General features: G+C 36.1%; 3 protein-coding genes across 5 annotated transcripts; all 3 read left to right on the plus strand.

The window, feature by feature from the left end:
* Nucleotides 1-670: 670 nt before the first annotated feature.
* On the plus strand, nt 671-6,392 carry LOC128251115 (uncharacterized). The gene is made up of 2 exons (XM_052977523.2): nt 671-819; nt 4,410-6,392. The coding sequence occupies exon 2, from the start codon at nt 4,615-4,617 to the stop codon at nt 6,151-6,153; it is 1,539 nt and encodes a 512-aa protein (XP_052833483.1). The 5' UTR covers nt 671-819; nt 4,410-4,614; the 3' UTR covers nt 6,154-6,392.
* Nucleotides 6,393-10,645: 4,253 nt separating this feature from the next.
* On the plus strand, nt 10,646-15,113 carry LOC106870868 (uncharacterized). The gene is made up of 2 exons (XM_052977526.2): nt 10,646-10,742; nt 13,143-15,113. Exon 2 carries the CDS (start codon nt 13,527-13,529, stop codon nt 14,898-14,900), a length of 1,374 nt encoding a protein of 457 aa, XP_052833486.1. The 5' UTR covers nt 10,646-10,742; nt 13,143-13,526; the 3' UTR covers nt 14,901-15,113.
* A 3,249-nt stretch (nt 15,114-18,362) lies between these two features.
* LOC128251116 (uncharacterized) lies at nt 18,363-24,893 on the plus strand. 3 transcript variants are annotated; one of them, XM_052977530.2, is made up of 2 exons: nt 18,363-18,792; nt 22,958-24,893. In XM_052977530.2, exon 2 carries the CDS (start codon nt 23,358-23,360, stop codon nt 24,552-24,554), a length of 1,197 nt encoding a protein of 398 aa, XP_052833490.1. In that variant the 5' UTR covers nt 18,363-18,792; nt 22,958-23,357; the 3' UTR covers nt 24,555-24,893. The 3 variants fall into 3 exon arrangements, with proteins under 3 accessions (XP_052833490.1, XP_052833488.1, XP_052833489.1); XM_052977528.2 differs by lacking the exon at nt 18,363-18,792 and adding an exon at nt 18,820-18,938; XM_052977529.2 differs by lacking the exon at nt 18,363-18,792 and adding an exon at nt 18,969-19,481.
* Nucleotides 24,894-25,326: the final 433 nt, after the last annotated feature.

Below are 25,326 nucleotides of genomic sequence, written 5' to 3' on the forward strand. Positions count from 1 at the left end.
TGGGCTACATTGAAATTACACTACCAGTGATTACTCTTGAGAATTTCCTTCCTTCCTATAGTCCTTCCTCCACCATCACCTTTGATTACTATCACAACCCAGCCAATACTATCACGTCCTCTCACTACCACCATCACTATCACAACCATCACCACAAACACCAACACTACCCCCAACCCCAGCACCATCACTTTTGCAACCAACACCACTAGCATCACATCAACCACTACCACCACCACAACAATCATAACAGTTGCCACCACCACAACCACCATTGCAGCCACTACCACAACACCATTGCAGCTACTACCACAACACTATTGCACCGCCACCATCAACACCACCACAACCACCATTGCAGCCACTACCACAACACCATTGCACCGCCACCATCAACACCACCACAACCATCATCGCAACCACAATCACCATCACCATCACATCTCCCATCACCACCACTACTGTCAGATCTACTACAACCACCCTCACTGCCACCACCATAACCATCATAGCAACCATTGAGTACAGCCAGCCCCAACAAGGCTGGTGGTGTCATTTACGGAGACTAGTTTATAATAGTCAGAGAGTAAGCATGGTATTTTACAGGGGACTATTATTGTTTTGTGTTCGTTTTTGTGATACTGACAGGTTTCGTGATTTTATTTGCTAGAGAGCGGAGGATGCTTGCTCACATGACATGTCGAACTTCCGTTTCCTCTGCCGCCATCTTTGGCCTGAAAACGAAGAAGAAGCATGTCTTGCAACATTGGAAGAACTGGAGTAATTTAATCATTTTTTCACATTTAAATACCATAACAGGTAAGATATACACGTATATATATAGACATTGAAATTGTCGAATATGCATATAGACAACGACCTCTGATACAAGACTGAAAGAGCCACATAAACGACAAGCTGAACACCCTTAAATGTCCACAAATATTCTGAAGTAAGGGTCAGGTTTAGGGTTACGGTTAGGGAATTCCGTCCCTAACCCTAACACCCTTGTGAAGATCGTGCGGGTGTTAATCTGAAAAATTACCTTTTATTGTTTATAATATACTATAAAATAGTAATTAAATCAGTTTAATTAGTCTTACTAATCACAAGCTCTCTTGTCTCATTTATACCAACAATTGGTATTAACTAATTTGAATGTTGAATTCAAATATGAATTTAGTTTTTCTCTACGTAAACACACCAGCATCGGTTGTCAAGCGATGTTGGTGGGGACAAACACAGACACACAAACATACACACACACACACACATACATATATATACATATATACGACGGACTTCTTTCAGTTTCCGTCTACCAAATCTACTCACAAGGCTTTGGTCGGCCCGAAGCTATAGTGGAAGACACTTGCCCAAGGTGTAGCGCAAATAAATGTATAATGTGTGTTTTAAAAGATAGTAATTAGATAATTTTTGTGTATAGTCTTCCGTGCCATCAGGAACCTGGATATAATGTTGCAGCCTCCAAAATAAACTTCTGTAGTTGCTGGGTTGGTGGTGAGACAGCCCGTAAATAAGGGAACCAAGCGACATACTGCTTCAGGTAATCAGGCCTCATTCCAGGTCAAATAATGCTCTTCTTGAGTGTGAACAGATGGGTTGACAGGGTCATCAAAGTGCTATGGTTTACTTGATAGTGCATATAGCCCAGGTTGTTGAGGTTATTGTAGGGTCGACTGTTGGCGTGTGAACCTGCTTTGTTCGATATGTATGATTATTTGGACTTATATTTCCCTGTGTATTGTGTTGATGAAGGAAGAAAGCTTATTTTTGGCTTTATTCCAGAAATTGGAACCAATTTACAATTTCTGTGAGGTCTTTTTAATATTCTTTCACTAACCTGCTTTCAGCCATGTGTATATTTATCTGGCATTTTTGGTAGTTCTTTGAAAGTATCAGCACTTCAAGCATGCTGGAGACAGGTCGTTTTCATCCTTGCTCCCTTAATATAATTATATACATATCATCATCATCGTTTAACGTCCGCTTTCTATGCTGGCATGGGTTGGACGATTTGACTGAGGACTTGCGAACCAAATGGCTACACCAAGCTCCAATCTGATCTGGCAGTTTCTACAGCTGGATGCCCTTCCTAACGCCAACCACTCCGAGAGTGTGGTAGGTGCTTTTACATGCCACTGGCATGAGGGCCAGTCAGGAGGTACTGGCAACGGCAACGCTCAAAATGGTGTATTTTATGTGCCAACTGCACAGGAGCCAGTCCAGCGGTACTAAATTGCCTCTAACGTGATTTTTATCCTTATAATCTATTACGAATTAATAAATAAAATATATGTGATGACATCAACTTAGTTCCTGACAATGAACTCTGAGAAAACTAACAAAACAGAGTTACTTATGAGAATCTAGCCATCACAGCAGACAGACTGCTGCCATTGTTAATGCAACTTTGAGAGATGTGGGAATTTTAAATAATACAAATACGTTAGATAAGAAAAAAAAGTTGAAAGAGAAAGAAAATGAGTGGGAAAGACAATATTATAAAAATGAAAACAGAAAATACAAAGCTCAACTGCATCAGTTTTGATGGCAGATGAAACTAAAACAGCAAGAGCACAATGTTATTGTGAAAGAGCCCGGTGAGGAGTATTTAGATCACATTTCCCCAGATAATGGAACAGCTCGTTGCGTTGCTGAAGAAATTATTACTTTTTTTAATTGATTCTGACAGTCAAGAAAGTTTAAAGGCTGTGTTATGTGATGGCACTTGTCATTTAGGAGGGGTAATTAAAATAATTGAATTATACTTAAATAATTCAGTGGCTGATATGCCTGCTACTTACAAATGAGCTTCCATTTTGACACATTTGAATCCATAGATGGAAAAACAACAGGACCACGAACAACAAAAGTCTTAATTGGCAATAAAATTAAAGATATTACAAACTTAAAGATAATTAAAATTTTCTCCAGTAAAAACTAAAGTGAAGGAATTGCCATCAGAAGTTGTTGATACTTTAAGCTCAGATGAAAAACATCTGTATGAAATGTACCTCGGTATTGAGACGGGGTTTGTTTCTGAGCAGTTAGCAGCAAGATCACCTGGTAAAATCCATCATGCAAGGTGGTTAACACATGCAAACAGCATTCTTCACTTATATATTTTGGAAAAAATCCCTTAAAGATTATCATCGATCTTGTTAAAATCATAACGCAAGTTTATGCTCCAAGCTGGTTCTGGATTAAATTTCACCCAAAGTTACATGAAGGAGCAAGTAATCTTTGGTATGTGGCACATCTAATGCAAGATATGAACCAAGATCATAAGGAAATTATGGAGAAATTGTTAAAAACTAATTCGTATTTTGCCCATGGAAGAAGACAAATTAGGGAAGTAGCAATTCAGTGAATTATTAAATCAAGAACTTTTCCCTGAATGCCCCATGAAGAATTAAGAAATTTCAAACTGCCAAACAAAATTAATTTTGAAGCACAGGATTATATTGATTTAACTGGGGAAAATGAAGTTATATCATCCCCTCCAGTTTTACGGAACTTTTACAAATGTTGATATTCTTAAATCTTGTTCAGGACCATTAATAGCAATACCTCTTCCCTGTCATAGCCAAGGAGTCAAGCATGCTATCCATTTAGGGACAAAAGCTTCTGAAGTCAGAATAGGCTACAAAAATAGGCACAAATTCGTATTAAATGTTCAGAAGTCAAGATAAAGTTTACCTCACTTTGACTGGAAAAGACAATAGTCATTTAATTAAATACTAAATATTGTTAATGCTTATTTTATGGTGTTCACTGTTCATGTATTTCGTCTGAGGTTCATGCATAGTTTTTTTATTGCATATCATAATAGTCATTAAGAATTTACATTTTTTTAATGTTGAAAGTGCATTTCTTAATATAGGCATTTTTATAAACAAAATGAAGTGGCTGTGTGGTAAGTAAGTAGCTTGCTTACCAACCACATGGTTCCGGGTTCAGTCCCACTGCGTGGCACCTTGGGCAAGTGTCTTCTACTATAGCCTCGGGCTGACCAAAGCCTTGTGAGTGGATTTGGTAGACGGAAACTGAAAAGAAGCTTGTCTTATATGTGTGTTTGTCCCCCCACCATCGCTTCACAACCGATGCTGGTGTGTTTACGTCCCTGTAACTTAGCGGTTCGGCAAAAAGAGACCGATAGGATAAGTACTAGGCTTACAAAGAATAAGTCCTGGGGTCGATTTTCTTGACTAAAGACGGTGCTCCAGCATGGCCGCAGTCAAATGACTGAAACAAGTAAAAGAGTAAACTATATAAATAAATAAAGATTCCAATAACTGTCTTTTTCAGATGTGGGGAGGGTGTTTGCATATGATTTATTTTAAGTAACCCTTGTATCTTATACTCTTGTTTTTCTACTATTTCAGAATAACAATTGGCATCGAAAAATTTTTCTTACATCTTAAACTCTCAAGGAAAATGTTATACAAATCTATACCAAATGACAAGCAAACATTTTTTGTATACTGAGATTAATAGCCATAATTCTTTTGTTGACTGTCTGGAATGTAAACAACATGACTTTGCATATGAATTACACTTGGACTTTTAAGTATTAATTTGCATAGTGACATGAATAAAGAGGAAAGGAAAACATCACACCACTGTGATATTTGTGGGAAATTATTCTCTGAAAGTCATAAATTAACAACACACAAATACACTCATACAGGAGAGAAGCCATATAACTGTGATGTTTGTGGTAAATCATTCCTTCATAAGTCTAGCCTCAGCAGACACAAACGTATTGTTCATAGAGGAGAGAAACCATATCACTGTGATATCTGTGGTAAATCATTCAATCAAAATGGTGACTTAAATAAACACAAATATATTCATACAGCCCAGAAACCATTTTACTGTAATATCTGTGGTAAATCATTCTTTGAAAGTTGTAACTTAACTACACACAAGCGTATTCATACAGGAGAAAAACCATATCATTGTAATATCTGTGGTAAATCATTCCTTCAAAATCAGCATCTAACTAATCACATACGAAGTCATACAGGAGAGAAGCCATATCACTGTGATATCTGTGGTAAATCATTCTCTCAAAATCAACATCTAACTGAACACAAACGTATTATTCATACTGGAGAGAAGCCATATCACTGTGATGTTTGTGGGAAATCCTTCTCTTTCAATCGTCACTTAACTAAACACAATCGTATTCATACAGGAGTCAAGCCATTTTATTGTAACATCTGTGATAAATCATTCTCTGAAAATAGTGAACTTACTTCACACAAACATATTTGCACAGAAGAGAAGCCATATCACTGTGATATCTGTGGTAAATCATTCTCTATTGATTATGTCTTAAATAAACATAAACGTATACATACAGGAGAGAAGCCATATCATTGTGATATCTGTGGTAAATCATACTTTGATAATTATCACCTAACTGAACACAAACGCATTCATACAGGAGAGAAACCATATCATTGTGGTGATTGTGGTAAATCATTTACTGGACGTGGTAGCTTTACGAGACACACACGTATTCATACAGGAGAGAAACCTTATTGCTGTGATATTTGTGGTAAATCATTCACTGTAAGCAGCAGCTTAATTAAACATAGACGTACACATACGGGAGAAAAGCCATATCATTGTGATATCTGTGGTAAATCATACTCTGATAATCTTAATCTAACTGAACACAGACGGATTCATACAGGAGAGAAACCATATCACTGTGATGTTTGTGGTAAATCATTTACTGGAAGTAGTCACTTAAGAATACACCTGCGTATTCACACAGGAGAGAAACCTTATTGCTGTGATATTTGTGGTAAATCATTCTCTGTAAGGAGTGGCATCACTTATCACAAACGTATTCACACAGGAGAGAAACCATATCGCTGTGATATCTGTGGCAACTCATTCTCTCAAAATCAGCATCTGGTTGACCACAAGCGTATACATACAGGAGAAAGACCATATTGCTGTAATATCTGTGGCAAAACATTTCTTCGACGTGGTGAAATAACTATTCACAAACGCATGCACACAGGAGAGAAACCATATCATTGTGACATCTGTGGCAAATCTTTCTATGTAAAGAGCACCTTGACTAAACACAAACGTATTCACACAGGATAGTAACCACATCACTGTGGTAAATTGTTCTCTTAATATATGATTGCTTAACAGAAATAAAGTCATACAAGAAAGAAGCCATATTCATACAAAGAGAAAACATATTAGCATAACTTTGGGAAATCTTTCTTTCGAAGGATTCATTCAACAAAACATGTAGGTATTCATATACTACAATAACTATGTCACTGTGAAAATTCAAATCTACGATGATGGTTTAAATAAATGACAAATTTATTTTGTATTGTTTTTAATGTCTTTATTTCCTGTTAGTTTCCAAATTCACTTTGTTGCTTACTCTGAGTTATTTTTCTTAGCTCCTTTGTTTTTTTTATTGTATTTATATGTCTGCATCAAGAAATAACTTGACAGAAACCCTATGTTTTGTATCTGGCAGTTGCTGTACAAGCTAGGGATAGATGAATGAATGATGAGAACCATCCAAGTCATGTACTGTAGTGCAGTCTGTAAGGTTAGGGTCAGTAATGTGAATAGCAATGAATTTAGTGTGCAGGTAGGAGCTCACCAGGGATCAGTTCTTAGCCCCTTCTTATTTATCTTAGTCCTTAATGCAATAGGAAAAGTGTTTAACATTTTTGTTAGCAAAATGCCCAAATCTGGCTGAAAATTTTCTTGGCAAACGGCACCAAAACGGTTATAATAACCTAGTCATATTTAAATATAAATTTTAGTGCAAATTTCAGTACTTTCATGGAAATGTTATTTCACTCCATAAACAATTGAGTTAGAGTATCTGACATTATTTGGTATGATATCTGACCTCTGTGAATTTTTGGAGATTTTCATGAAAGAAATGAATCACTTAGCTAACTAAATTTACACTAAATGAAAATGTGAATTATCTTTATTTTCATATATAACATATAAACGTATATCTTTTAGAAAATAGTCATTTTATAAGATTATGCTGGCAATTTCTAATATATGATAAATATTTATTTACATGAAAGAAAATTACCAGAGAACTTTCTAATTCTTTCAAATCTTTCTGCTAAAACTGTATTGAAACCATTTGTGGGCAATTTTCTTTTTATTTAATGATAGCACACCTATGTGAGGGCCTATTTATCAGTAACTGAGATGACTGAACATCAATATTCATTCAGGATATTTGGAAGGTTCATTGTTCGAAGGTGTATTTGATCTTCACTCCATGCACAGCATTTAATCGTTGTGTAAGATGGTTGTTGAGTGTGAATAGTCATTACAACGGTGTGAACGAGGTCATCAGTTTTTGTGGTTTGGTCGGAGTCACCAGTTTTTGTTTGAAGGTCTAGGGTCCCCCTTGGTTTTACTAAAGAGTGCTGTAAGCACGAACACGAATCACATACGCATCTCTACACATATACACACTCTTGTTTATTGAAACCACTCACAAATAAAAACACCAGTCATACAGTATTTAAATTACTTCAATTAAATTAATGATATTGGTGCTGACAGTGACGACGAAAATTATTCTACAGTGCTTCCCTCCAGCTTTTGCAAAAAGTGCAATGGCGAGCTTAAATCCCAAGGCAAGAGCTGCAAGGACAGGAGTTGAAGTGAAAGTAAGAAACAGTTTAAAAAGGAACTGACATGATGCTTGTAAATGTCGGTGCTTATACATTGCTTTTCTATTCTATAATTTTCATAATTTTTATTTCTTTTCCAACATGCCTTCACATTTCTGTTATCGCACTTCTGTTACACAATGGTCTGGCTAGACTTTGCATTGACGGTCTGTTGAAGGGGAGAAAAACAAAGTAAAATAAATTTTTAAAATTCAAAGGTTTTGATTCATGCGACGAGAAGACCCGCATGGTTAAACGATTTTGTCACACTCTACCAGCCTTTGTCCTCTCATTCCCTATCTACTCCATCACATTCTAGGGGAGTTAACTCGTATCCCCATCTCTTCATCACTTCTTCCAACGTCAGATTTGGCTGGTATTAGTCCTGCTCGTCCCTTTATAACAAGCCCGCCGCCATCACATCCTGTCCTGAAGCCCATCGCCAGCATTAACGCCCTTCATCCAGCTCCCATCTCGATCGCTAACCTTCCCCACGTCTCCTGTTACAGCCAGCCTACCTGCATCACCTCCTGCACGTCACCCGAGTCCCATCACCAGAATTAATGTTGTTCACTCAGCTACGCCCTCTATCTCCAGGTCTGACATCCTTAGTAGGACAGAACCTTGCTCTGATGTCCAGATCCCTGTTAAGTTTTTTGCCGCCGCCTTCCAGGGCTCGAAACTGCAGAAGAATGTCTGCCTATCCAACAACACCTCGGATTGACAGAAACTGTTCCTATTCCCTTTTGTCTCCCTCAACGTGATGAATGGGAATAGTGGATCCCTCACTTCTTCCCTGAAACGGCAGTTCAAGCTTTCCGAATTTACCCCAACCACTGTTCATTTCAGGTGAGTGATCAACTCAACCCCAAACAATAGTCGACCACCTAATTTAAAGAAGGCTGTTAATGCCAAATTCAGTGAATTTGACATTAAAGAGGGGCTGTTCGCTGTCTTTCCTCTCTAACCTTCCTTGTCCCGTGTATCACAGATTCCTTCAACCAACTGAAAGAGATACATCCTCTGGCCCTTCCAGATGATCACCTACATTGGCCCGGCCTAACAAGTTCTCTACAACCTATCTTCACCCCTGAAAATGTCAGAAGGGCAACTGCTTCTTTTCCAGCAGGTTCTGGCGCTGTGATCGATGGTTTACGACCTTAGCATCTCAAGGATGGTATCTACCTGTCAGCTGGTGATGTTAGGCCTCTGAACTCTTGGAGAACCTAACACAGTTCATAAACTTGTTCTCATCTGAGAATGTCCTTGTCAACATTCGTCTACTCTTCTATGAGGCCAAATTAGTTGGTCTCACCAAGCTCAGCTATGACCTCTGCGCCATAGCAGTTGATTGTACTCTGCGATGGCTCAATAAAAATGTCTGTCCGAGGAATTTTCCCCTATTCGGCTAGGAGTGGGTACTAAGCTAAATTGTGAGCCTGTTGCTCATGCCACCAGGGCTTTCATCAACTTGTCCTTTGAGTCTCCAAAGATCATGCTCAAACTAGACCGTAATTTTATCAGTCAGGACATCCACACAGTAATGGAGAATTCCCCCACTGCTTTATCATTTTGCTTGGCAAGCCTATTGGGACAGAGTATGGGACAATCTGTGTCGAGGTGTCACTTTCAACTCTCTCTTTGATCAATCTGATCAATTTTCAAGGTGTTGCCTGCTTTCAGCTAGTGCAAAATTTTCGGGGGATTGGATCGATGCCCTGCTTGTGGCCAACATTAGAAGTCTACTCAATCTTGAAATCTGCATCTCTGTAGCAATCAGAGTGGGCGCTTACATATATAGGGGACTGGGATGCTGCTGTAGTAGGCCCCTCGACCCCACAGGTATTCACAGTCTGTCTTTCTACCTAAAAGGTGGTTGCTTCGCTCGTCACACCGAGCTAAACCTAATTATTAAGTGGGCATTCTTATTTTTCTTGCTTTTTTCCTGAAGTCAAATTTATTAAACAGAAATGATACGCTAATGAGTTGGAGCTTCAGAATATAAGTTTTACTTGGTTATACTTTATTTTCAGTATCATTACACTTAATTGGATATGACTCCCTAAAAATATCTATACATACACATCTATTGACGTATTTCCAATTAGCCCAGTGTCTCAATCCAGGCTTGAATGAATGACGGGAGACGACAAGTGTATGATGTTTAAATGTAATTCGCTGTTACATCCGTTCTCACGAAACTGCAGTAGTTGTCAGTCAAAGGTGACATACTGCACGTGATAAACGGGTGATTTCTTTACAGCGTTTGTCATTGCTTTCTGACATTATGGAAGTCTTGTTACAGAAGTATTAGCTACGTTTGTATGAGATACATATCTTTATTGAAATAAACAAACCCCTTCGTTTTACCCAAGGTTAATGTAGATGCTCGTACAGCGACAGAGCATTAAATTAAGGTAATATGCGAAACTGCAATCAGTATCTGTAGGGGGAATAATATTCGTAATGTTCGTTTTCCTACTTTAATAAATGTACCATTTTAAAAATATTTAATTACATCATCATTCATTCATCACTATACTCCACTAAATATAGTGAAGACTACATATTATGCTAGTTGTATTTTACAATCAATCAATGAAATCAGTTATTACTTTTTTCCACAGATGGCTAAAGTACTTATATTTTTCCATTGTGTCATTCAACTGGAGCTAAGATTTTGCAGCACAACTTTAAACAACGAAATGGGTTAAACGAAACATACTAAAACGGAAATATATTAAATTCCACTATCATTTTTATTTGGAATAAAATCTTAACAATTCCAATACATTTAGCAGTGGTACCTTGCATATTTCAAGTTAATTGCTTGAGATATAATACTTGTGTATTTTCCTTTGAGCTTCAAAAACAAAGTACGTTTCACCATTTGTGTTTCCGAGTCGAATTTTATAACTTCTGTTGTGAAAATTTACTTTAATGAAATGGCATCGTGAAATATGTTCTGTTGTAATTCAAGCTATTTCACTAAAAACACAGATTTCTGTAGCATAACAGGTAAGATATAATAATACAGTTATTTTAGTAAAAGCGGTTGAACGTGTATAATTTAAAACCTTTTGATGTTGCTTGTCAGACATGAATTTTATTTCTATCCTCCACCGCTGTGTCTAAAATCAATGAATTAAACAGATTGAGACGTAACTACACAAGTATGAAAAATGATATTTAAAAATAAAACCTTTTAAATGTTGTACATTACGATATTCTCGGAATTTGATGTGTGGGCGAAAAATAAAGATTGAATTTCGTTACTTTCACCCTCACGATTTTTACTAAGAAAAAAAGAAACTCTCATTTTTTGCGTGGTATCAAGTATCCTAACCTTCTATTACGCCGCAAACCCCCAGGGCTAATGCAATTTTGCACCTTTCTTTGAAAAATGCATTTTTGAAAAAATAGTTTTTTCGTATCCCTATGTTTAAGATATCAGAGATTACGAATATGCAAAAAAAAATTTCAAATTTTACCCTCCCCCCACTCGAAAATGCATTTTTTAATGAAAAAATTTTTTACAGATTCCCACATTTTTAGATAATGTCTCAATCTGTGTATTGAACCCCTTTTTTGGGGGTGGGGGGGTGGAACCCTCAGAAATTTAACCCGCTCTTCCCAGAATCATTGGAAAATACTTTTTTTCGTTGAATGAATTACGGTGACCTACTGATATTCCACAAAACACTTTTTTGTCTGGAAAACGGGGTGAGGTGGGGTGGAACACCTGGAAGTTCCATCCCTCTCCCCCCATAATTTCACAGAAAATTTTTTGGCACGAGGGTCAATACTTGTCGACAATAGCACTCTTCCTTTTAGACATAACAGCCAAATCTCCCTAGCCACACTGCAATGTCTTCATTGAGCAAAACGTACCCGTACGATATTCTTTTGTATGTGTACATATATATATATATATGTGTGTGTGTGTGTGTGTGTGTGTGTATATATGCCATAAAAACCCATGTAATTTGCGCACCTGTGTAATTTATGCAGGTGATTTTCTGGATAAACATTTGTTAAAAAAAGCTTCTGTTCATGTAAAATTCACACCCAAAAGTTTTCAGAATTGCTGATATGGCCAGGGGAAAAAGCTTTCAATTTAGTTGTATTTAGCATAATTTCACTTACTTATGATTAGATTTTATTAAATTTTCATTAAATAAAAACAATTTCTGTTTAACAGGTATCATATTAAAAGCTATTAAATTACACAGTGTTTGTGTTGTTTATTATAAACTTTATTTTATATTTCTTGCCCACAAGAGATTATGTCCGATCTTTAGCATACTGCTGTATGTCTCCTCAAATCATGATCACGGGAAAAGTTGTTATGAATTATCAACAAAAACAAAGCTGATAAATGCGCACAGGTGTTGTTCAGGTGTTTAATTACCAATAAACATTAATGGTTTTAGTAATCCACTGTACTATGGATTTGTATGTGTGTTTGTGTGAGAGAGAGAGAGTTCCACTTACACATACATGCGAAGAAATACATACATGACAACACACACACCTTCACTCACACATACACGTCTGTCAGCCAGCTGGCTTTGTATGTATATATATATACATGCATGCAAAAAAATACATGTATGACATCACACACACACACATATATATATATATAAATTCATATAACCACACACACACACATATATATCATCGTCGTTTAACGTCCGCTTTCCATGCTAGCATGGGTTGGACGATTTGACTGAGGACTGGTGAAACCAGATGGCTACACCAGGCTCCAATCTGATTTGGTAGAGTTTCTACAGCTGGATGCCCTTCCTAACGCCGACTCCGAGAGTGTAGTGGGTGTTTTACGTGCCACCGGCACGAAGGCCAGTCAGGCGGTACTGGCAATGGCCACGCTCAAAATGGTGTATTTTACATGCCACCTGCACAGGAGCCAGTCCATCGGCGCTGGCAATGATCTCGCTCGAATGTCATATATATATATATAAATTCATATACCCACACACACACAGACATATATAATATATGTGTGTGTCTATGTAGATATAGATATATATACAAGTTTCCAAACCTGTTGTCTCTCTGGAAAATCACTCCAAGGCTTTGGGTGATCCAGGGTTAATAATGTAATAATATAGGGAACAGCTGCCTTATGCACCACACAGTGGAACTGAAACTCACACACATAGGTGGCAAGCAAGCCTCTTCACCATAGACCCATGCCTGTAATATATATATATATATATATATATATATAAACACACACTATCATATAGATCTTGAAACTAGAGGGAAACAGTTCAGTTGTACAGGTAAATGTCTAGTTCTACAGTTTATCTCTATAAGAAATATACAAAAATTTCCACTCTTGTATTTTCAGTAACCCTTGTACCTTATACTCTTGTTTTTCTACTATTTCAGAATAACAATCAGCATCGAAAAAGTTTTCTTGCATCTTAAACTCTCAAGGAAAATGTTATACAAATCTATACCAAATGACAAGCAAATATTTTTTGTATACTGAGATTGATTGCAATAACTGTTTTCTTAACTGTCTGGAATGTAACCAACATGACTTTGCATTTGAGTTAAACTTGCACAGATTTAAAAAGGAGTTTACAACTGAATCCATGTATTGACAGAAATCACAGAAGAAGAAATATTTATTAGGAATAAAATATAGAAATGTAAAGAAGATACACATCTCTATATTGCCATGAGAAAAGAAAAAGAATGCAAGATGGATGATGTGTGAATAAGTTTCAATATAAAACACAGTTTAAAAGAATTGATTTACATAGTGACATGAATAAAGAGAAAAGGAAAAAATTATACCACTGTGATATTTGTGGGAAATTACTCTGTGACAGTCGTACATTAATAACACACAAATACATTCATACTGGAGAGAAACCATATAACTGTGATGTTTGCGGTAAATCATTTGTTCATCAGTCTAGCTTCAGAAGACACAAACGTATTATTCATAGAGGAGAGAAACCACATCACTGTGATATCTGTGGTAGATCATTCTCTCAAAATCAAAATCTAATTGAACACAAACGTGTTATTCATACTGGAGAGAGACCATATCACTGTGATATTTGTGGGAAATCTTACCCTCTCAATTATTACTTAAATAAACACAAATGTTTTCATACAGAACAGAAACCATTTTATTGTAATATCTGTGGTAAATCATTCTCTGAAACTAGTTACTTAGCTAGACACAAACGTATTCATTCAGGAGAGAAACCACATCACTGTGATATCTGTGGTAGATCATTCTTACGAAATCAACATCTAACTAAACACATACGAAGTCATACAGGAGAGAAGCCATATCACTGTGACATCTGTGGTAAATCATTCTCTCAAAATCATCATCTAACTGAACACAAACGTATTATTCATACAGGAGAGAGACCCTATCTCTGTGATGTTTGTGGGCATTCATTTTCCTTCAATCATTTCTTAACTAAACACAAACGTATTCATACAGAAGAGAAACCGTTTTATTGCAATATTTGTGCTAAATCATTCTCTGAAAATAGTGAACTTCTATCACACAAGCATATTTGCACAGGAAAGAAGCCATACCTCTGTGATATCTGTGGTAAATCATTCTCTCTTAATCATAACTTAACTCAACACAAACGTATACATACAGGTGAGAAGCTATATCATTGTGATATCTGTGGTAAATCATATTTTGATAATTATCACCTAACTGAACACAAACGAATTCATACAGGGGAGAAGCCATATCATTGTGATATTTGTGGTAAATCATTTACTGGAAGTGGTAACTTTGCGACACACAAACGTGTTCACACAGGAGTGAAACGTTATTGCTGTGATATTTGTGGTAAACCATTCTCTGAAAGCAGCAGCGTAACAGTTCACAAGCGTATTCACACAGGAGAGAAACCTTATCGCTGTGAAATCTGTGGTAGATCATTCAATCAAAATCAGCATCTGATTGACCACAAACGTACACATACAGGAGAAAGACCATATTGCTGTAATATCTGCGGCAAGTCATTCCTTCGACGTGGTGAAGTAACTATTCACAAACTCATGCACACAGGAGAGAAACCATATCATTGTGACATCTGTGGCAAATCTTTCTATGTAAAGAGCCGCTTGACTAAACACAAACATATTCACACGAGGTAGTAACCACATCACTGTGGTAAATTGTTCTCTTAATATATGATTGCTTAACAGAAATAAAGTCATACAAGAAAGAAGCTATATTCATACAAGGAGAAACCATATTAGCATATCTTTAGCAAATCATTCTTTCGAAGGATTCATTTAATAAAACATGTAGGTATTCATATACTACAATAACTATGTCAATAATGGTTTAAATAAATGATGAATTGATTTTGTTTTGTTTTTTAAGATAACTTTATTTCCATTTTTTGTCCAAATTCATTCTACTGCTTACTCTGAGTTACTTCTTTTAACTCTTTACTCTTTTACTTGTTTCAGTCATTTGACTGTGGCCATGCTGGAGCACCGCCTTTTAGTCAAGCTAATTGACCCCAGGACTTATTCTTTGTAAGCCTAGTACTTATTCTATCGGTCTCTTTAGCCGAACCGCTAAGTTACGGGGGATGCAAACACACCAGCATCGGTTGTCAAGCGATGTTGGGGGGACAAACACAGACACACAAACATATACGATGGGCTTCTTTCAGTTTCCGTCTACCAAATCCACTCACAAGGCTTTGGTCAGCTCGAGGCTATAGTAGAAGAGACTTGCCCAAGGTGCCACACAGTGGGACTGAACCCGGAACCATGTGGTTGGTAAGCAAGCTACTTACCACACAGCCACTCCTACGCCTTTGGTTTTTTTTTATTGTATCTGTGTCAGCATGGAGAAATAACTTGACAGAAGCCCTATGTTTTGTATCTGGCAGTTGCTGTACAATTTAGGGATAGATGAATGACTGATGAGAACCATCGAAGCCATGTACTGTGGTGTGTCTGTAAGGTGACAGTCAGTAATATGAATAGCAACGAATTCAGTGTGCAGGTAGGAGCTCACCAGGGCTCAGTACTCAGCCCCTTATTTATCTTTTATTCCGAAAGTGTCAAAATCCAGCTCAAAATTTTCATGGCAAAGGCACCGAAATGACCATAATAACTTAGTCATATTTAAATGAGAATTTTGCTGCAAATTTCAATACATTCATGAAAACGTGATTTCACCACGTAAACAATTCAGATACAGTAGCTGACATTATTTGGTGTGATATCTGACCTCTGTGAATTTTTGGAGATTTTTTTCAAAGATTGGAACAAAAGTCTGTGAACTGGTTCTCTTACAAATGTTTCTGAAGAGACTCCACCTAGCCACAGTCATTCCCAGGAGGCAAAACCTTAGACTATCTATTTTTCCTCCTATCTTGTTTGAAGCAATCACTTCGTAAAATAATTGTTATGGAGAAATAATCCAATGGCAGATCGGAAACTTGCTGGCTATTGCATACAGAGACAGAAGGTAAATCAGTTTTCTATCTACCTGTGCACAGTCACATGTAGATAAAAATGGCACTTCATTTGTGAACCTCAATTGTAACAAGTACATGAGAGATGGAGATCAGCTAAATCAGGTGAGCTATTACCAGGTTTACTAATTAGGAAATAAATGATGATGATACTTGATACAGTAAATATAAGTATTGTTAATGCATTTATACTGTATACCAAATCAGGAGAGGCTCAAAAGTGGTGCAACCATCTGCAGTTCCAAGCAGATGTGGCAACGCAATTGACAGCTGGTTTTCATTCCAAAATAAATAAACTGATGGGAGAAAAAGTAAAGCCTGCCAGAGGGACAGCCCTCTAACTTTAGCCGATATCCATAAATTAGAGAAAATCAAGAGTCATAACGGCAGTGTCATAAATGTCTTCATCAAAATTGGAAAGGTCTCAGTGGACAGGCTGTTGCAGCGGATTTCGAATGTGCATTCTGCAAACTTGCATTATGTAGAGTGGGGTGCTTTACAAGGTACCATGATTGAAACATTGTGTGATGTATATATATATATATACATCATTTGATGTTATAAATCTTTATTTTTTTAAATTTACCTCGTTTTTATTATATATTTATCAGTAAGGTGAGTGACAAATTTTGATCAGTTTGCATTGTGAAACAAGAAAACTAGATGTATTCTATGAAAATGAAAAAAACACAAACTGAAACTGAAGCACACAAAAAAAAAAAAAAAGTAGAACATAATGGTACAAATAACAATAACAAAAAACAATAACACTCCATTACCTACACATAATAATTGTGATTGTAGAGACCCTAACACATGGAAGTTAGACAGAGATTGTGAAAGAAAGAATGTAGTATACCAAGCAACAATCATAACACAGGATTTTTCAAAATATCATTATATCGGATCAACACAAAGTTGTTACTGAATGGCACAAGGAATATTCTAGTGAAGCTGAACATCTTATCTGGCCACCAACAGTCTCCAGATCTCAATATTATTGAACATTTACGGTGCATTTTAGAAAAACAAGTAAGGAGTTGATATCCTCCACCATCATCACTACAAGAACTAGAGACTGAAGAATGGACAAAAATTCCTTTGGAAACAATTCTAACTTTGTACAAGTCCATACCTCGTAGAATTCAAGCTGTAATTACTGCCAAAGGTGGTCCTACCCCATAGTAAAATAAGTTTGTTTGAAATTTTAAGGCGTTTCCATCATTTTGTCCAACCCCTGTATGTATGTATGTATATATATATAATATATATAAATTTAAATAATAAGGGTGAAAAATTGAATATTAATTTGAGTAATATCAATTTAAAACCAGTGGCCTAGCAAATAGAAAAATCTGAAGATTCAGAAAAATTATGTTACATATATATAAGAGGGATGACCACTAAATGGACATCCCTTTTGCTAGAAGAAGACCACCTACGAAAAGATTGTTCTCAAGAAAATTCAGCAAACACCAGCTGTTTGCTGAATTTTCTTCAGAACAATCTTTTCTCAGTGGTCAGACCGTAGGTGGTATTCTTCTAGCAAAAGGGATGTCCACTTGGTGGTCATCCCTCTTATATGTATGTAATATATATGTGTGTGTGTGTTTGTTTGTCTATGTAGCCTGTGCCCCTCCACTGCCAGTATATAGTGTATCTGCCTATATACACACACATTAGAATATTCGGACTTACACTTATAGGTGTGTACCTGCGTAATTATATGTATAAGAATACCTATATGTGTATAAGTGTAGGTACCTCCTTTTAATTATATGCATATAGGTGTATGTATACGTATGTGCAGGGGTATATGTATATATGAGTACACATGTGAATCTATGTATTTATTTATGTATATGCACGTATATAATCAGAGGTAATTTTTCAGATTAACACCCGCACGAATACCTGAACCTAACCCTAATCCTAACCGTAACCCTAACACTAACCCTAAACCCTAACCCTTACCCTAACCCTTACCCTAACCCTGACGCTAAAACCGTAACCCTTACCCTAACACCCTAGTGAAAATCGTGCGGGTGTTAATCTGAAAAAATTACCAAATTTATTGCTTGTGTTTCTCACCCCCAATCTGGTTATCGTGGATAATCTACATATTTCATTGGCATTCAAATGCAACTAAACTTTCACAACACAACTTACAGTACCGACATGGAGAAAACGAAACGTACTACAATCTCTGTACGTTGCCACTTTGTGTCCTCATTCTTACTTTTGAGAATCACATTTCAAGTGAGAATCATACTTCGTTTGTATTTTGTGCTCATTTAAAGCTAGATCCCTACTTCATTCTTGTTCAGAAACATATTCAGAATCAAATTACATTGTATCTTTCTACATTGTTCTGCGACCGTCAGACATTACAGTTGGAGAAATTTACAGAATTACATTATTGTTTTGATTTGAAATAAAATTTAAACAATTCTAGTATATTTAACAACGACGTTTCACATATTTCAAGTAAAGTTTTTTTTTTTTTAGAAATAATACTTATGTATTTTTCTAGGATCATATAAGCAAAAGTGAGTACATTTCGCCACCTCTTTCCGAGTCTATTTTTATAATTTCCTTTATGAAAGGTCACTTAGTGTTGAATGGTGTCATGAAATTGTCATTTTGTGTAATTCCTGATATTTCACAAGAAACACAGATTTTTGTAGCATAACAGGTAAGATAAAATAATACAGATATTCTAGTAAAAGTAATCGGACATGAGTAATGTAAAATCTTTTGATGTTGCTTGTTACATATTAATTCTATTCTCCACTGCTTTGTCTAAAATCAATGATGAAACAGATTTAGACATAACTATTCGGGTGTGAAAACTAAGTATTTTAAAATAGAACTGTCATCAAAATACCTCTCAGATGATGTACATTACGACTTTATCAGGAATGTGTTGAAAGCAAATAAATAAGGTTGGTGATAATTCACGCAAAATCGAGAATTGTGAATTATCAGACATCAAATTCCCACATAATTGTAAATCTACTTTTTTCGGAAACCTGGTTGTAGGAAATTTTATTTAAAAATACTCAGTTTTCAGAAAGTTGTGAGGGAAACAAATCGAAACTCTTCTACAGTCTTCCGAAAAGCTTTTTTCACAATAGATTCTGATATTATAACACCAATCTGCACCATCTAATATATCTCTGGAAAATTTCCGTATTCAGAAAATTATGAACACGCACATATGGTGGGGCACACATCTGTAAGTATGCCTATTGTTAATCAATAAGAAGATAAATCAACAAGCTTATTCTTCACCATTCTCTTAACTACGATCTGTGATTTTATAGAACTATAATGTCAAGTTAGTTACTGCCAATGGACGTGTAATAAAAGATAGATAAACACATTCAATATTTATCTATTTGGATTTTCTTAATAAAGACAAGATATGACCTTAATCCCAGTCCTCTCATCACACGAAGCTCTTTGACACACCATGCACCGATCATTTGTGAATTATAGTTATTAAATTTGAAAATATCTTTGAGTAAAAGTAAGTCAAGACTATCAGTAGAATAAGCTTGTTATTTGATAGGTTTCGGCCCGTACTATGATGGAAAATAGAATTACTATTGATGTTACTCTAGCACCATGAAATTTGGGGAATTATCAATGTTCGCCATAACTTTTACGTTTCTTTTACTTATTTCATCAGATTATGGTCATGCTGGGGCATCGTCATGAAGGGTTTTAGTCAAACCAATCAGCCCCAATACTTATTTATTTCGAAATATGGTACTTAATCTCTCATTGTCTTTTCCTGAGCCGCTAATGTTACTGTGACGTAAACAATCCACCTTCGCATTATTTCTACCTCAAATTGTGAGAGGTGACGACAAACACAAATGCACACACACATACACATTATATCACAAACTATGTTTTGTTTCATCATATAAAAGGGGGTTAATACGATTTTCCCCAGAAATCACGTTTTCAAAATTTTTAGTTTCCTCACCTAAATTTCTAATTTGTAATTTGAAAAATACAGATTACGAATCTGGAATATATATATTTAATTTTTCTGAAAGAAACACTCAATGCCCCTTCCTTCACCTCGCTCACCCATCGCCCACGCCCACAAATTACAGAATAGAAAAATGTAATTTCAATTGGATTTGAGCTGTAATTTTGCGTGTGCACATAGCAAGAAATAACAATTCATACAGAGGTTTTACCTAGAGTGTGTGTGTGTGCCAAAGGGAGTTATTTTATGGTATTCTTTTGTTTGAAGCTGGAAAGTTTTTAATTTCTTTACGCTTTGAAGAAAGGAGAAAGTGAAAAGGTGACATTTGCTTTGAAGGGAGAGCAGAAAGTGAAAGATGTATGTACATGTATATGAAATGTATGTGTATGAGAGAGAGAGAGAGAGTGAAGGTGTGTGTTGTTGTGTATGTATTTTTTGCATGTATGTGCGTCACTCACTCACTTTCTATCTCTCTCTCTCACATATACACACATTATCTTTCAAATACACATACATAAATACATATGCAGACATCTTTTTTGATGTGTGTGTGCATGTGAAAGGAGGAAACTAAAACAGCAAGAGGGATGGAAAGTGAAGAACACTATGTTATTGTGAAAGAGCCTGGTGAGGAGTATTTAGATCACGTTTCCCCAGATAATGGAACAGCTTGTTGCATCACAGAAGAAATTATTACTTTTTTAATTGATTATTATGTGATGGCACTCCATTAAGCACCTGTAATTTAGGAGGAGTAATTAAGATAATTGAATTATACTTAAATAAACCACTTTAGTGGCTGATATGCTTGCTACATACAAATGAGCTTCCCCAGATAATGGAACAGCTCTCCAAGTAACCTTGTACCTCCTCTACAGCAATACATCTGTTTTTGTCTCTGTCTCTTTATTACCTTTCATCATCTGACACAAGATCACCCTGTCCAATGTTCTCTCTCCTCAAAGGATCGAGATCGTTGCCAGTGCCCCTGGACTGGCTCTTGTGCGGGTGGCACATAAAATACACCATTTTGAGCGTGGCCGTTGCCAGTACCGCCTGACTGGCCTTCATGCGGGTGACACGTAAAAGCACCCACTACACTCTCTGAGTGGTTGGCGTTAGGAAGGGCATCCAGCTGTAGAAACTCTGCCAAATCAGATTGGAGCCTGGTGTTGCCATCCGGTTTCACCAGTCCTCAGTCAAATCATCCAACCCATGCTAGCCTGGAAAGCGGACGTTAAACGATGATGATGATGATGATGATGAAGTTACTTGGTGACCATGCTAGTGCTGATGTCATGTTAGAAGCATCCAGTCCACACTGTAAAACTGTGAAAACTTTACCAAAACTGACCTCGTTATGCTTGTGTCACGTAAAGAGCACTCAGTTCATTCTGCGAGGTGGTTGATATTAGGAAGGGCATCCAGCCATAAAAACCATGCCAAAACAGACACAGAAGTCTGGTGCAGGCTCCTGCTTGACCACCTCCTCTCAAACTGTCCAACCCATGCCAGCATGGTGATGCTCATATATGTATGTATATATATGTATATATATATATATCACATGCTCAGACTATCAGATGTTGTTTACACATCACTGGTCACAATGTGTTTTGCATTGTTTTAGCGATCAACTGACTCCACCCTGCTCCCTAGGCCGAGCAGGCCAACATTTCCCCCTGTTCAAAAGTGGGACTGGAACAATGTGAAATGAAGTGTTTTGCTCAAGAACACAACACACCGCCCAATCAGGGAATTAAACCCATGATCTAGCAATTATGAGTGCAACAGCCTGACCACTAGGTCACTTATATATGTGTGTGTGTGTATATATACATATATATATATATATGTGTGTGTATATATACATATATATATATATATATATATATATATATATATATATATATATATATAAAAACTTGTGGATTAAGTGATCATATATATATATATATATATATATATATATATGATCACTTAATCCACAAGTTTTTTTATTTTCTCTCTGTTTATTTTCTCTTATTCCTTTCTGTTGAAGAGCATAGGCTCAAAACATAAAAGACCTTCTCCCTTTCCTGTGCATCAAACTGTTTATACACCTGTCTTTGTCATTTGTTTTTCTGTAAATTTCAACTATATATATATATACATACACATACACACACACACACATATATATAGGCAGTATTTTGGTTGTAATCTTTCTTCGTTTATAAATGCCCATTTTTTAAACAATTAAATTTCATTTTATTTGCTTTACTTCATGTTTTCTATTATTGATGTTTCATTCATGTTGCATGACTTGCCAGCATTCTTCCCACATTCATGTCATATTCTCACACTATGTGTGAGTGTGTGTGTAAATACAGATATATACAACAGGTTTCCATTATATATATATATATATTATCATTCACAAGACTTGTGTTGACCTGGGACTATAGTGGAAGACATGTCCAAGATGCCACTCAGTGGAATTGAACTTGAGACTACATAGGTCTTCACAACTCACCCAATCCTATTCTATACATATATTCATTTATCTACACTATTATATTATACATCTTCAAAAGAGGTAGAGTACAGTTCAGTTATTCAGGTAAATGTTTATTCCTACAGCTTAACTCTAAAAATATACTAGAATTTATCCAGTTGTATTTTAAGTATTCCCTTTATCTTATACTGTTGTTTCTCTGGTATTTCAGGCATTGGCACCAAAGAATTCTATACATCGTCAATGTCTATCATCTTTTGGAGACCGAAAGAAAATGTCAGACAGGAAAGCCATAACTCTCCTTATGTAAGTCTATGGCAACTTACAGGCAAATATATTTTGTAAACTGAGATTGATAGCAATAATTCTTTTGTTGACTGTCTGGAATATGAACAAGATGACTTTGCATTTGAGTTAAAAAAGGACTTAACAACTTGTTCAAGATATTGACAAAAATCATAGTAATAGAAATATTTAATAGCAATAAAATATAAAAATGTAAAGAAGATAAATATCTCTATATTGTTATGAGAAAAGATAAACAATGGAAGTTGAATGTTGTGTGAATAAGTTTAAATATAAAACACAAAAGAATTGATTTGCCTAGTGACATGAGTAAAGAGCAAGGGAAAACATCACACCACTGTGATGCTTGTGGGAAATCATTTTCTAACAGTCGTACATTAATAACACACAGATACACTCATACAGGAGAGAAACCATATAATTGTGATATCTGTGGCAAATCATTCTCTCATAATCATAACTTAACTAGACACAAGCGTATTCATACAGGAGAGAAACCATATTGCTGTGATATCTGCGGTAAATCGTTTTCTGAAAATCATCACTTAACTGAACACAAACGAAGTCATACAGGAGAGAAGCCATATCATTGTGATGTTTGTGGAAAATCATTCTCTGTAAGTCGTAAATTAACAACACACATACGTATTCATACGGGGGAGAAGCCATATCACTGTGATATCTGTGGTAGGTCATTCTCTCAAAATGGTGAATTAACTTCACACAAACATAGTCACACTGGAGAGAAACCATATCACTGTGATGTTTGTGGTAAATCATTCTCTGAAAGTTGTAAGTTAACTAAACACAAACGTATTCACACAGGAGAGAAACCATATCACTGTGATATCTGTGGTAAATCATTCACTGAATCTCATCACTTAACTGGACACAAGCATATTCATACAGGAGAGAAACCATATTGTTGTGATATTTGTGGTAAATCATTCTCTGGAAGTAGTAACTTAACTAGTCACAAACATGTTCATACAGGAGAGAAACCATATCAATGTGATATCTGTGGAAAATCATTCTCTCAGAGTGGAACCTTAACTAATCACAAACGTATTCACACAGGAGAGACTCCATATCATTGTGATATCTGTAGCAACTCATTCTCTAAGAGTCGTGAATTAACTATTCACATGCGCGTTCACACAGGAGAGAATCCATATCACTGTGATATCTGTGGTAAATCATTTTCCAGAAATCAACACTTGACTGAACACAAACGTATTCATTCTGGAGAGAAACCATATTGCTGTAATATCTGTGGCAAATCATTCTTTCGAAGTGGTGATTTAACTATTCATATCCGTATTCACACTGGAGAGAAGCCATATCATTGTGATATTTGTGGTAAATCGTTCTCTCAAGGTCATCACCTAACTGAACACAAACGAAGTCATACAGGAGAGAAACCATATCACTGTGGTACCTGTGGTAAATCATTCTCTGAAAGTGGTAAGTTAACTAGACACAAACGTATTCACACAGGATAATAGCTATATCACTGTGATATCTGTGGTAAATCATTCTCGTTCATACAGCAGAGAGTCCATATATTTTTAGCAAATCATTCCCTCAAAGGATTCACTTAACAAAATATGTACTACAGTAGGTGTATCAGTGTGAACATTTTGGTTCTCAATAAATGAAGAATTTCTCTTGTATGGTATTTGATTGTACTTTCTTTGCTTATATTATTATAAAGATGAACTGAACTACTGCTTCCTCTACATATGGTTATATGTATATTGAGAGAATATAGATACATACACTGTGAATTTTGACGAAAAAAATCAATTTGTTGTTGTCATTAAAATGTTTGAACATCTTAAGATATTTTTATAATCAATCAAAATAGATTCTTCATTAGATGTTTGATATGCTACATGTGTCATTCTTGATGTAAACATATGGACACATACACCTTTGGGTACAAGCATTTATATATATATGGGTCTTTGTCCATATGTTCATGTGTGTGATTGTGCATGTGTAGTTATCCACCTCCTTCACATATTCTCTCTCTCTTTCTCTCCCCTGCAGACACTCATTCTATTTCTTTCCATTTGTGTAGTGGTGAGTTTGCATGAATGTACATGTATGAAACAATGTGTTTGTGTATTTATGTACAAGACATACACACTCATAAAATTTTATTCATCCGCATGAAATGCCTAAGAATCTAGGAGAATACCTCTACATTTTAGCTTGTGACGAGAGGGTATATCAACATCATCGTTTAACGTCTGCTTTCCATGCTAGCAT

Source organism: Octopus bimaculoides, chromosome 28 (genome assembly GCF_046866305.1).
Source record: "Octopus bimaculoides isolate indiv1 chromosome 28, ASM4686630v1, whole genome shotgun sequence".
NCBI classification, from domain to species: domain Eukaryota; kingdom Metazoa; phylum Mollusca; class Cephalopoda; order Octopoda; family Octopodidae; genus Octopus; species Octopus bimaculoides.

Excerpts from the sequence above, each read along its gene's own strand:
- LOC128251115 (XM_052977523.2), top strand. The coding sequence starts at position 4,615 with ATGAATAAAGAGGAAAGGAAAACATCACACCACTGTGATATTTGTGGG.
- LOC106870868 (XM_052977526.2), top strand. The coding sequence starts at position 13,527 with ATGAATAAAGAGAAAAGGAAAAAATTATACCACTGTGATATTTGTGGG.
- LOC128251116 (XM_052977530.2), top strand. The coding sequence starts at position 23,358 with ATGAGTAAAGAGCAAGGGAAAACATCACACCACTGTGATGCTTGTGGG.